The sequence below is a fragment of the Labrus mixtus genome, chromosome 11 (assembly GCF_963584025.1).
Source record: "Labrus mixtus chromosome 11, fLabMix1.1, whole genome shotgun sequence".
Lineage (NCBI taxonomy): Eukaryota > Metazoa > Chordata > Actinopteri > Labriformes > Labridae > Labrus > Labrus mixtus.
Genome location: NC_083622.1, coordinates 20872415 through 20885451, shown reverse-complemented (window position 1 = coordinate 20885451; position 13037 = coordinate 20872415). Strand labels below are relative to the sequence as shown.

The window sequence follows — 13037 nt, the reverse complement described above, 5'->3', positions numbered from 1 at the left end:
ATTAGTTCTCAATAAATAGCTTAGTAATTAGCTATGTTTGTTAATGCCTTTACTGTAAGGCTGAAGAAAGAAGGCATTTTTCTATCTAAACCTCATTTTTCTTTTTATCAGTTGAACACATTGACTGTTTATATACAGTCTATGGTTGAACGGGGATAGCTCATATTTTATGTCAAGATTCATTCATCCCAAATCTTCAAATGCTTTCATTTGGAGGGTTTAAAGAAAATATAATAGACCAAGAGCACTGACTGCCTTCACACATCTCGTTGGCTTCTTGAATCTTGACACTATGTGCTTCCTGCTGATGCTGCCTGCTGTTCCATCACTGAGTCACAGGTTAGCTTTCCTCTACTTGTTATACAGCATTTATCATGATGTATAATGGTGTGATAAACTGTGACGCTGTGATGAACACCATTGCAAGTCAAGCCATTATACTACATCCTTAAATCCTGCCTGATGAAAAGGAATGGTAAATGTGCTTTTACTCTCATGTAGATCACTAGGTCTGCCAGGGACAGTATGCAATAGAGGAAAATGATTTTATTTTTTTTCAATACAAAAGTGTAGGACAAGACTGCCCTCTAGTGATTAATGAAGACATGCACAGAAAGAAAAATACCAAACAGCATCTCATCTTCAAGGTTTAGATTCTAGTCATGGGTGTCACAGTGGGAAGAAAAGTGGGACTGACTGCTAAGGGTCCCAAATGAGGAAGGGGCTTAGGATATTTTTTGTAAGGTTTTTAATCGGTCAGCCAAGAGGACCCACTATCACTTTCAGTGATAAAAACACACAAAGTAAACTAAGAGCTGAGAGGAATAATTTGAGGTCACGACAAGTGTTGCTGAATCTGTTGAAGTATTTATTGGAATTTAGTCATAAATGGTAGTCAAACATTTATTTCAAGAAAAAAATAAAACATTCATTATGACTTTAAAAGATTTTCTTAATAGCATTTCTTAGTCTTGCTTATAAAACTATATTCCATTGTTTGCCTGAATTTAAAACAATAAGATATATCCATTGGTAATGGGACATACCATTAGCTCAGTGAATTCTGACACTCCCTTGTTTATCAACAACTTCTGGTTTGAGTCCAACCTGTGGTGAATATTATTTGATATGCCAATCGGTGGTCTGTCATCAACTATTGCAATAGACAGAGGTTTCAATATTAGGCAAAGGTCCCTCTTGACTGGAGAGGATTGTGGAGGATTTAGAATTGTCTTCGTTGCTGGTTTATTGTTGATAATTTATACTTTATTGATCCCGCGAGGGGAAATTCGTTTTTACACTCTGTCTAGTAAACATGCTACACAAACATAGGCTGAAATACACACACATGCCTTGCTCAGGCACCCTACAGACTGAGCTACTGCCGCCCACATTTCTATAATGAGCAAAAAAGATCCGCACACCAAGGAGCTCCTGTGAAAGGATTTATTAACAAGTGACATTTCAAATCAAACTGCTCTTCCTCAGACTTGAAAGTGTGAGACACAGACACACTTTTCAAGCAGAGCATAAAGCAATCGGTTTGCAATATTGCATCTGACATAGAGTGTACTTCTCTATACATTCTTAATGTGGTGAGGTGTGAATGTCTGGTGTTTGTTCAAATAAATATGACTTCAGGTGATGCTGACAAAATAATACACTTTCGTTTCTGTGGTCATTGATCCCCGATTTTACGAAGAGTTTTTGTTCTTTAAAGCTGTTAATGGCTCATATGCGTGGTGTTGTGGTTACAGTAACTGTGTGGGGTTGGCTTGGGCTGTGGCTTATTGGGCCCGCAGTGATATTTTGTCATGTGGCCCAGAATTCCTTTTGATGCCCCTACTCACAGCACATGTATTACAAAGATAATAGACAAATATAAACTTGAAGTTCACATATATCTAATGAAATAATTTAATTTAAAAAGAAGCCAACACTGCAGCCTTAATACATCTGTGGTGACACTGTCAGTGCATGAGGAATGGAGATGTAAAAATGTATGGATATCATTTTCATAAAATTACAAAAAAAAACAATTGAGCAAGTGTATTCTACTTTTTTCCAAAAGTAAGACAATTCAGTTCAACTGTCATGTGAAAACAGCCTGGTGGTGTCCTTAAGTTTTGTCATGTCCTGATGAAATGGAAACAGACACTCTGGTAGATAAAAAAAAAAAAACACAGGTGAAATCAGAGCTCATCGTGCTGGTAGGTAAATTCTCTTGCAGATATAAAACCATCTTTATCCTCATCCTCATTTTTGAAGATGTCATCCACCATCACTTCATGATGTGTATCATTAGGTGAGTATCCATGTTTCTCAAATTCTTTCTTCAGGTACTCCTTCACCTACAGTGTGGACAATAATAATTACTTTCAGCAATAATCAAAGTCCCTCATACAGAAAGGAAAAGCAAAGTAAGACTTTCAAACCTCCTGTCGAGAGAGCTTCCAGTCATCATTTAGATCCATGTCCCGGAAAGACTCATGTGACCTGGGACCATTTTGGATGTCCATGAGCTCGATGTCAAAAACGAGGGTACTACCAGGAGGGATCTTGCCTGTAAAGATAATCATCTGAAAGTATCATTTCTGATGGATTTCAAGAAAGGGGACTTTGATGCAACCTATAGCATGCTTTTATGTAGTCTATGTTACCTTTTCCTTCCTTGCCATAAGCCAGAGATGGAGGGACGGTCAGTTTTCTGCGCTCTCCTGTGCACATGTCTTTGAGACCCTTATCCCAACCTTTGAGCACCTCCTTGATCCCAAGAGTGAACCATACTGGATTCTTATCTCCTTCATTGCGGCTGTCAAGAGTTACAAGGATCAATCAGTTGTCTTTGAGAAGGAAGAGTTCAGTACATAATAATATCACAAATAGTTAAAGTAAGGGAGGAATGGTTGCCACCTTACTGACAATGCAGAGATATTGACAAGTGATGAGAAGTCCATTAAATACATTTCAGCTATAGTTAGTTCTCGTGCAACATGATAGGTTATTACAGCACAGTAATAACCTATCATGAGACTTTGTTAGAGCTTTCAGCGACACATTACCTTGAATGAAACCTGGTGCCATTGCTCTCCAAGAATCCATCGTAATGAACAAGAAGCATGTCTCCGTATTTTGATTTACGATAGCACATGAAGGGTTTGTGTATAACTTCTATCTTCACCTCTGGCTCGGGTAGTTTACCCCCAGTGACAAACACAAAAAGTGAGGGCAATATCGAACAAATGTGAAAAACATTCATTCTGATAGAAAAAGAGTTACTTACTAAAATTTAAAAAAAGTACAAAATGCAAAAGTTCACCTCTAAAAATATAGTGACTTAAAATAAATACATGTTAGGAATGCCAACTACGTGGCATCCAACTTCTGCAATGAACGCAGCCACTGTTTCGCTTTCTGCCCTCCTCCTTTCTGCTATTGGATGACTGGTTTCTAAATCCCGCCCCTTTTATTTACTCTCCTATTCAAGCGGTCACAATGTGTGTCAATCACAGTAATCCACGCCCACAAAACCCAAATCCGTCTGATGTAAATGGGAGGGGCGACTTGTGACTGCTAAGAGCCTCATTCATGAAAAACTTTACGCACTTTTACGAACGTAGCTGAGATACAGAGCTGTGGACATTACTCCACAAATCACACCCGGGGCCCGATGGAGTCTCTGCAATCAGCTGTGCATCATTTCTTGTTATGAGAAACAAATAATGAACGGCAAAACACACACTTAAACAATGGAAGGAACGCTGTATAAATGGACCAATTACATAAGCGGTAAGATTACTCCTGAGTCGCTCGCTGATTTGTGTTATGGTGCTCGTTGTTAAGGTCGCTAGCTAGCATGACAACGTCAAAGCTCACTTGTACTGAGTTTGAGATAACTAGCAGCGGGTTAGCTAATGTTACAGCTTGTGTACCATTTTAAATAAAGAAGGTTTAATGACTTAGCAAAGCGAGTTGTTTAAAGAATTAGAGGATAGCTTCATTTGTGGAGAGTTTAGAGGTAGTGCTTGGTAGTGAAGGTAGTTCCCACCATCTGTCATTTTAATCCTGATTATCTGCTGTTAACATAACCTAATGGTTAACTCAGGTTTACTGACTTTCACTAAATGGTAGATGTAATGTTTCCCCTTTCTAAAAATAACAACACAACAGAAAATGTTAAACGTGTTTTCTTTCCAGGATGGCAGCCACGTTGGTTTGTGCTTGATGGAGGAACTTTGTCTTACTATGACTCTCAAGAAGATGCCTGGAAAGGTTGCAAGGGCAGCATTAAAATCTCAGTTTGTGAAATCCAAGGTCAGTGTGACTCACTTTGGCTTCACGGTGAACTTTGTTTCATGGTGCATCGTTGTGTGTAATTAACTTGACTTGTTGTGTGGTGCTGTGATTTCTTTCAGTTCATTCCTCTGACTCTACACGAGTTGACCTGACCATACCAGGAGAGCAGTACTTTTACCTCAGAGCCATCAATGCAGCGGAGAGGCAAAAATGGCTGGTGGCACTGGGAACAGCCAAAGCCTGTCTGACGGACAACCGGACAAAGAGAGAAAAAGGTATGAAGATACCCTACAGTCCAAATCCGGAAAAAAATAAATGTATACGGTTAACATCTGTCTTCATGTTGGCCCATTTTTTGATACAGAGCTCCAGGAAAACACAGAGGCGCTGAAAACTAAGATGTCAGAGCTCAGATTGTACTGCGACCTTCTCTTACAACAAGTAAACAGGATCAAGGAGAATGATGAGCTAGGAGACACAGCAGAGGTAAGGTTAAAGCTTGGATGAGCTGACGAAATAAGAGAAGCTCCTGTTGGTGTTTAACTGCTGTATTGGGAGACCTTTTTGCTACGAGCACACGATTAAATGATGTGTGCCTGTGCTTATAATGCCAGAGAGGTAGCAAATGTTAGTGCAATTTAATAACCTTTGTGCTTTTCACACTGTCACCAAATATCATAATTGCTTCTCCCAGACTGTAGGGTGTCGTTTTGGATATGTGGCAGTGCTAACTGATGTGTTTGTGGGCCTTTTCAGACAGGCATAGACACGGGAAACATTGTGAAGTCTACATGCACAACTTTCCTTAGGACTCTAGAAGAATGCATGCAGATAGCAAATCGTACTTTCAGTACAGATATGGCAACACAGAGTCCACCAGGATCCCCTACAGATGCAGCCATCAAACCTCAGAAGGTACATGTATTGTCACCAGCCCTCTGTCAGTCATATAACCCAATCATATCCAGTATAAGCAGCATGGCTCTACAGTGATTATATATTAACAATCTCACGATTTCTTTTTTGTTTTCAACAGATTAAACCTGGCAATCATTTAAATCAGAATCTTGAGGAAAAGTAGGTTCCTTTTTTTTCATTACATATTTATGTTGCTTTTCTATCTATCTTTAAAAGTCGCATGTTCAATGAATTCGGTACAGCGAAGCGAAAATGAAACGCTCTCTCAAATGTTTTCTGTTGACATCAAATGGTTAGATTATTGTTGCAATTCAATGGCAGTGGATAAAGATCCCTTTTATGTTTTTCCAAATAAAAACAATCCAATTTCTAGATCCAACAAATAGTTTGCCTTTTCATTCCAGATGGAGTGATTTACCTGAACACTCAGGAGAAACAATTGCACATGAAACCCAGAGCCTTGACTCTGGAGCAGAGGGACCAGATGAGCCTGATAGACCAGATCACCACTCTTCCCCATCAGGTAAGTCTGGTGTCCCAACACCCACCCTGAGGTAACAAACCTCACAGCATTACATAAAGTAAAGACGACACTGAACAAAAGGGCCGTGCATCATCTGAACTGTTGATAGTTTTTCTTTGTGAACAGACACTGATTGATGTCCAGTTACATTATTGCATTCCCCTGAGCAGTGTACAGGACAGTTAGTGCTGGTGATGAAATAAATAGATCTGTCCTTTCCTTTGTATTTTGGTTAAATGTTCACATATTATTTCACCTTCTTTTTTTTTTTTTTTTCAAAGTTTGTTTTTGGGCTTTCATGCCTTTTATTTCTGAGAACAGTGGATAGAGTACGAAATCAGGTAAAGCGAGTGGGGAATGACATGTGGGAAAGAAGCCACAGGTTGTACTTGAACCTGTGTGCTATAGCTTCCATACATGATGGACCTAACCACTAGGCCATCGGTGCACTAACCTTATTTCTTAAACACATTGTTGAAATCAATTGAAAAATCCTATCTTTCTAAGTCTACTTGATATGAGAATTTTGATTTGATAAAGCACTATATCAGAATAATTTAAATTGATCGACAGAATATACAGTGTTCACCTGACACAGTTTAATCTTTAATCCTTAATTCGTTGTAATGTGTTGATAAAAAAGTTAGTAGTATTTTGATGTCTTGTTTTTTGTCCAGTGTTTTTATGTATTGACTGTGACTGCTGTAACAGTGTCATTTTCTTGCAAAGGATTAATAAACTATCCATCAACCCACCCACTTGCAATCCTTAAAAATCAAGATGAATTATTATTTAGGATATTGTAGTATAATTATTTGGACCTGTCCCACCCTTACCACTCCCCTCTTTGTCTTCATGCAGACAGCGAAGCAGCAAACGGCACTGGCTTGCTCCTCGAGGAGCAGGTCACTCCTTCTTTACACACTGCCCAGAATACCTCTGAGATCGAACAGTACGAGCAACCAACAGAGGGGGATGAGGGAAGTGAAGAGGATGATACAAAAGAGACAGAAAAAGAGCAGAAGCACAAAGGGGACCAAAGTCAAGAGCATGACAACAATAACCAGGAAGTGAATGCTGTGCAGCCTCAGCACCAACAGGAAGCTCTTCCGGACCAAGAGGAGGCTCAGCAGGAAGTAGATTCTTCTACAGAGCAAGAAGACACAGGGCAGGTGGAAACTTTCTTCAGCACAATGAGTCACAGGTATGAAAATGCTACTCAGGAAGGTCACATTCTTTAGGAGACATAAATACTGTATAGAGAAACTGAATAATGCTCTGTGATATTTCACTCTTACAGTATTAACATTAACCAGTTCAAGCTTTTGTAGAACTTTTGTCTTTGAGGCACTGCACTTTTGCTGCACAGAGACGTAGTTAATGTAAAGATAATATTAATATGTACTACAGTGTTACGCAGAATACATGTGAAATTACAAGTTTTGAACTGAATTCAGATGTTTGGATAAGTGTTTTATATTAGTGTGTTCTCTCTTGATCACATGACACAGAGAGGCCCTCAACTGATATTTGGGTTTGTAAAGCTTTTTTGTTTCACTCTGTATTATAAATATATTTAACTTTCCTTTTTTTAAAACCTTGACGAGTGTTACTCAAACGTGGTCATGAGTTCTTAAGTCAATCATTTCTGTACATTAAGCTACGATCAAATCAGTGGTTCCCAACCTTTTTGTCCTTTGGAACTACCCTTACTTGTATCTAAGAAAAGATGAGTACCCCCAAGGACCCACAGCAAAAAAAAAGGTTCATCGCTGATATGTATTAACGTACATTTTAATAGTTTTCATTGAGACATCCCCAACAGAAAAGGCCTACACACACCTGTTCTTAGCAAAATACCTTTTTATTAACTATCCAGTAAGTGATTTTTATTTAAGTTAATATGTGCAAATCTAATGTTGACAACCTCAGAGCAGACCTCCCCGCCCCCCAAGATCTTTGGCGCCCCCTTTAGAGGGGCTAGGATTAACCAGTATTTACCTCAAGATAGGGATCACATATTTTGAGGACGTTTTGAAGCATAAACATTAACAAACAAACAAACAAACACTACTCTGTGACGCTGTAGACACAGTAGCTGCATAGTCTCAGGTATTGTCAGGCATAGGATTGCATGACACTGTGTGAATCATTTCTCTGGCTTGATTTTGATGCTTGTATCTTTTTTCTGTTTGATTTGATCAAATAAAAACTGAAATGGCATACTCACCTCTAATATAATCTCCTGTTTGAATCTGTTCTACTTTTTTTTTTTTAGATTTAGTGATATAAGACTGGACGACGACAATGGTATCCCTACTCAAGAGTTTTTGGACTCATGCTATGCAATAGTGCCTGTATTAGGTAGGCTGGTCACTTTTAGTCTCTCCTCATCTTAACCTGTTCCTCTTCCTCCTGACGCCACTCATGTGGTCACCCTGTCAAACTTTTACATGGAAAACTTCCTTCTTTCTAGTACTTTCCTGTCATCTCTGCATGCCCTGTCATTCGCTGTATTTAACCAAGTGAAAGCATTTTGGTTTTGGATTCATCATCATACTTTTCTTTCATGCTTTCATTATTTCCCTCTGCACTCGACTGTTTTTCAGTGGTTCTTTAATTCTTTGTGGTCTGTTGTATGTTTGATATGAAGTCATACATGTTGTTGCATGTATCCCTCTGTTAGGGAGTCATTGACAGCTTCAGTAAAGATATAAACTAGATCTAGATTTGGACGATACTTCATTTTGTTTAGACAGTTGACCAAAAAACAACTAAGAATGTGCAAAAAAGAAGCCTTCCTGTTTTGAGATTAATCATAACTCAAATGAATTTCAAGGAGAGGTGGAGTAAGTATTGTCATCAAAACTTAGCTGGTTGAGTGGGAGATACATCTAAACGACCTTCTTTGATTTTTGCCCATGTGTTACATACTATCTTACTTATTAACAATCTGCACAGGTCCTGAATATACTTGTTACAAGAGGAGATTGAAGTGTTTATGTAAAAAGTTGAATTAATTAAAATATGCCTTTTTTTTTTTTTTACAATGGGCTTCTAAATGTAAAAACTTCTTCTCCAGTAACAGTGACGGTACATTTTATTGATAATGTCGCAACCTTTTCCTGATTCTGCCTGCTAAGCTCACGCTGTGAGCCCAAATTTACAACATATAACAAATTATAACAATATATAACATGTCCCCCATAGAGTCCTTCATATTCTCCCATGCAATATGTAGAACTATATTTACTGAAGTTTGTAGACATGATTTCCTCCTGCTTTAGAAGTTCTTCACAAAAAAAGCAGTTTAAAGCCACAACACTAAGAAACTTCCAGTTAAAGAAACAACAACAAAGAAATGATGATGGATTTTATCTCCTCAGACAAGCTGGGCTCCACAGTGTTCGCACCAGTTAAAATGGATTTTGTTGGAAATATCAAGGTATGTGTACACATCGTTGATACGTCATCTTAGAAATAACTTCACGTTTCTACTAAAGTCATTGTTGTAATGAACTTCACCGTAAATGATCTTGTTTCTTTACATTACATACGTTTTATACGACACAAATAGAACTCAATTAAATTAAATTACATTTAAAAAAAGAACTTGTTCATTTTTAGCCACGTATTTGAAAAACAACAGCAATACAAGATAAAACAAAAATCAGTCTGTGTTTTCACCCTGTAGAAAATTCACCAGAAGCTGATGTCAGACCCCGACAGCTTCCCAACACTACAGTCCATTGTGCTGCATGAAGTCCACAGACGCGTTGCCAAGGTTCGCAACTCGGCCACCGAGGCTCTGCTATGGCTCCGACGAGGCCTGAAGTTCCTCAAAGAGTTTCTGTCAGAGGTCAACGCAGGAGAACAAGACATTCAGGGAGCACTGAGTGAGTCCCGTGTTAAGAGGCAGTTAAAGATCTACAAGTGCACAAATCTTTGTCTATTTTTATCTGTCAGGATAAATCATGCTCCGCCCTTCACACAGATAACGCTTATGGAAAGACTCTTCGACAGTACCATGGATGGGTTGTGAGAGGCGTGTTTGCTGTAAGTATTTCTTACTCTCATTTCTACTCATACCCCGAAGAGACTGATCTGTACTTTGAGTTTCAACCACTTGTTGCTTTATTTTCCCAGCTGGCCCTACGAGCTGCCCCGTCTTATCAAAACTTCAGTGCCGCCCTGGTGTCAAATGAAGGCGACGAGCTGAAGAGCAGCTTCATCAGCGGCGTGCACAGAGACCTGGGAGTGTACCTGCCCGCCATGGAGAAGCAGCTGGCTGTCCTCGATGCTCTGTACGATGAATACAACCTGGAGTCAGATGAAGTGGTGTGAACCTGAACACGGAGACAATCCAGGCTCAAGGAAGAACAGAACCTGACTGCTGAGGGCAGAGTTGTGGTAAACTGCTAAAGGCAAGGGGCAAGATTCATCAAAGTGTGTCTCCTGTACAAAACAGTGTGAGCGTGTCCCGCGTCAGTGTGAGGTGTTACCAGTGGTTGTGGACTCTACGACTGTAGAGGCTCTAGTTTTGAAGAAGGTATTGATGTCGGTATTTGGGAACCCACAAGGGACAAGGCAAGCATTAACAATGAAGGCATTATTGGCTGACAAAATGTAGTTTCTGGGTCTTGTTTAAAAGACTATGAGACAGTGAAGGGGTTAAGCCCTGTTGTGCAGACTCCAACCCTAATGATTCATGGTGGCTATTTTGTGTAGATTCTGTTGTGGTGATGTGGCTTTTTATGTTCTGTACGTGTTTTGAGGTACATAAGCACAGGGAGTATGGTTCCAGTAACATCCCTGGAGGATAACTTGTGATTGTCTTTGATATAAATAGTTTTAATCATGACTGTCCTTCCCCTTGGAGCATGAAACAGGTGAAACTTGCAGCTAACAAAAGCGCTATTTATTGAAAAGCAGTATGCCTAAAGTATGTGATGGAATTGCATAATGGGCTAACATTAGGTTAATTAAGTAAGCATAATGCACTGACAGTTGAAGTTAAGAGGAAATATTACACAGCTATGTTTGATTAATATAATCAAAATCAATTTTGTGTCCCTGAAATTTTACTCCAGTTTTGACAATGTTTTGTTTTATACCGCTAACATGCTATGAGCTAAGACTTCAGAGACTCTCCATGGGACCAAAAAGGAACTGTCATGTGAATGGCTTTAGCCTGAGCTGCCTACAGTACCACTCAAGAGTGAAATAACAGTATAGCTGTTTCAAGTACTGACAACTGCTGAATATTTATGTCGGCATCCTCTGCACAAACCTATGCATATTATGCATTGTCACAATGTCTATTAATCATGTCTTAAGTTATGAAGTTCATGTTTATGTCATGAGGACTGTGAGACGTGTGCTGAGCTTTTGAATGAATGTATGGACATTTGTACCCATAGAGCATGTGGATTGATTGCATGTTTTTATGTATTAAGTAATATAGATGCCATTGGAAACTCAGACCTATAATTAACGTAAGGAAATGAATCATCTTAAATGGGAAAGATTATAAAAGTTACCTTACACAGATTTTCTTTTCTCCGTAATAATGAACATCAACCTTTAGCAAGTCTATTCTACAGATTGTGTTTCTCTTCACCATTTCACCCTCGCACTGTCCTGCATTTACTTGAGTGTTTTTTACCAGCCATACTCAATATTTGATGATGTCGATTCAACAAATAAGTGGTTAGACTCCACGTCCTGGACACGTTCAAGTTTGTCCACAAATTCACTGAGCCATTCGCACGAAGCAGGAACATCCTCATAGGGCTATTATTCACAAACCACAAAGTATTTTTAACTTTATTTTGACCTTAATGTTTGAATTTTCGAGAATGCAGTCAGTAACACATCTTCAAGTCGATAATTGGCAGAAGTTTTACACAGCTGGTATGCAATCGTTTTTTGTTGTTGTCTTTAAGGCCCTAATTTTTTCTGAAAATATGTTATTGTAATAATAAAAACATTTTGATTTTTTTTTCTATGATTGTATATAAGATGCTATTGGATTTTTACAAAATAAAAAACTAAGTTGTCTGAGTGTGCATCAAGTCCTTTTGTAGTCAAATACATTGTCTTCTATTTTGTGCCATGGTCCTGAACCTATGGTCTAAAGTTTAATTGGCCCTTGCTCAGCTCATTCTACACTAATTTGAGGAAACAACATTGTCACTGATCTTATATAACAGCTGCATTCCTTGCTGTCTGTTAAGTGAGTGTTTTGCATGTGCTGCGGTAGTGCATCCTCTGCCAGGACCACGGCACTCTGCATGCCGGCCATCGCTGCCTATAGGTCAGGGATTTTCACTCTCAGCCTCCGCCAACAGCTGGGTCTCTGCCTGCTTCCTGTCACTGTAGCCTCCTTTGCATCACCCCGATATGAGTAATCCCACACCGCACAACCTGCACCAAAATAATCCTTTTGTTGGAAAAAGTGTTTAAATACACCCATCAAGTTAATACCTGTGAGAGGTCAAACTAGATCCTGCTGAGTGACTACAAGCTGAACTTCATGACCAGTGTCTTCGAGAGAGAGTTGATCATTCAAATGAAATGTCGACTACAAACAGCAAAAGTTCTTAAATTAATTTGAGTGAAACGGAACTGTTCAAGGATCCTAAACACCTAAAAATAGTCAACTTAACTTTGTGGATTCTTATGTGTGCTTAGCAGATCTTTTCATTACAGGATCAGGTTGGCCTCTGCATCTCCAGCAACATTTTACTGAGACATCTGTGGTACAAATCTGATTGGCCCAGTCAGGGGAATGCACATGATGGGATATTTATGCCAAGGTAAGCTATTACTCGGGCATCTCGGCAGACAAATTGTCCTGATTTGATTTGGAAAAGAAATACGGCACCCTAATAGAGTTATATGGTCAGATCCAGCCTTGAACATCTCTGCTGTAACACTGGCCGGCTGCCTGTGCCCAGCCTGTATCGCTGTGCCACATCTCCAGGCATTGACTCCTTTCTGAGGGGTTTCATGGCAAGAGAACAAAAAGCTACTATTGCCAAGAGATCAGTGTGGTCTGCTTACTATTCAGTCTAACGCAGCGCTTTGAGAGGAGCTGCTGACAGCATCTTTTTCCCTCTTGATAGATATCTGCTTGGTTTTTTTTTTTTACAGTTAGTGCCTTGAGAAAAACATCAATAGCATCTCTATCTCTGTCTCTTGGCTTATTGCACAGCGCCTAATCACTGTCACCACAGAGAGGAAACAGAGATGCTGACAAACCCTTGACTTCAAAGATAAATGAGAATAGAACAGTGAG

The 13037-nt window shown here is 39.3% G+C and overlaps 2 protein-coding genes across 2 annotated transcripts; one reads left to right on the top strand and one right to left on the bottom strand.

Annotated features, from left to right (window-relative positions):
* Positions 1 to 1432: 1432 nt before the first annotated feature.
* Positions 1433 to 3412, bottom strand: fkbp14 (FKBP prolyl isomerase 14). Its single transcript, XM_061050781.1, has 4 exons — positions 3063 to 3412; positions 2661 to 2812; positions 2436 to 2563; positions 1433 to 2351 (listed from the first exon to the last, which is right to left on the bottom strand). The coding sequence occupies exons 1-4, from the start codon at positions 3257 to 3259 to the stop codon at positions 2193 to 2195; spliced, it is 636 nt and encodes a 211-aa protein (XP_060906764.1). The 5' UTR covers positions 3260 to 3412; the 3' UTR covers positions 1433 to 2192.
* A 194-nt stretch (positions 3413 to 3606) lies between these two features.
* plekha8 (pleckstrin homology domain containing, family A (phosphoinositide binding specific) member 8) lies at positions 3607 to 11797 on the top strand. The gene is made up of 13 exons (XM_061050780.1): positions 3607 to 3789; positions 4198 to 4314; positions 4416 to 4571; positions 4661 to 4782; positions 5053 to 5211; positions 5333 to 5373; positions 5619 to 5737; positions 6599 to 6941; positions 8016 to 8101; positions 9124 to 9182; positions 9432 to 9633; positions 9732 to 9793; positions 9884 to 11797. Exons 1-13 carry the CDS (start codon positions 3750 to 3752, stop codon positions 10079 to 10081), a joined length of 1704 nt encoding a protein of 567 aa, XP_060906763.1. The 5' UTR covers positions 3607 to 3749; the 3' UTR covers positions 10082 to 11797.
* The last annotated feature ends 1240 nt before the right edge of the window (positions 11798 to 13037 follow it).

What these genes read in the sequence shown, in the direction of transcription:
- fkbp14 (XM_061050781.1), bottom strand. Translation starts at nt 3,259, where the DNA reads ATGAATGTTTTTCACATTTGTTCGATATTGCCCTCACTTTTTGTGTTT. An exon ending in TTATGGCAAGGAAGGAAAAG is followed by an intron (nt 2,564 to 2,660) that starts GTAACATAGACT and finishes TTATCTTTACAG; the next exon opens with GCAAGATCCCTCCTGGTAGT. An exon ending in GGAAGCTCTCTCGACAGGAG is followed by an intron (nt 2,352 to 2,435) that starts GTTTGAAAGTCT and finishes TCCACACTGTAG; the next exon opens with GTGAAGGAGTACCTGAAGAA.
- plekha8 (XM_061050780.1), top strand. Translation starts at nt 3,750, where the DNA reads ATGGAAGGAACGCTGTATAAATGGACCAATTACATAAGCG. An exon ending in ATGGACCAATTACATAAGCG is followed by an intron (nt 3,790 to 4,197) that starts GTAAGATTACTC and finishes TTTTCTTTCCAG; the next exon opens with GATGGCAGCCACGTTGGTTT. An exon ending in ATTTTGTTGGAAATATCAAG is followed by an intron (nt 9,183 to 9,431) that starts GTATGTGTACAC and finishes TTCACCCTGTAG; the next exon opens with AAAATTCACCAGAAGCTGAT.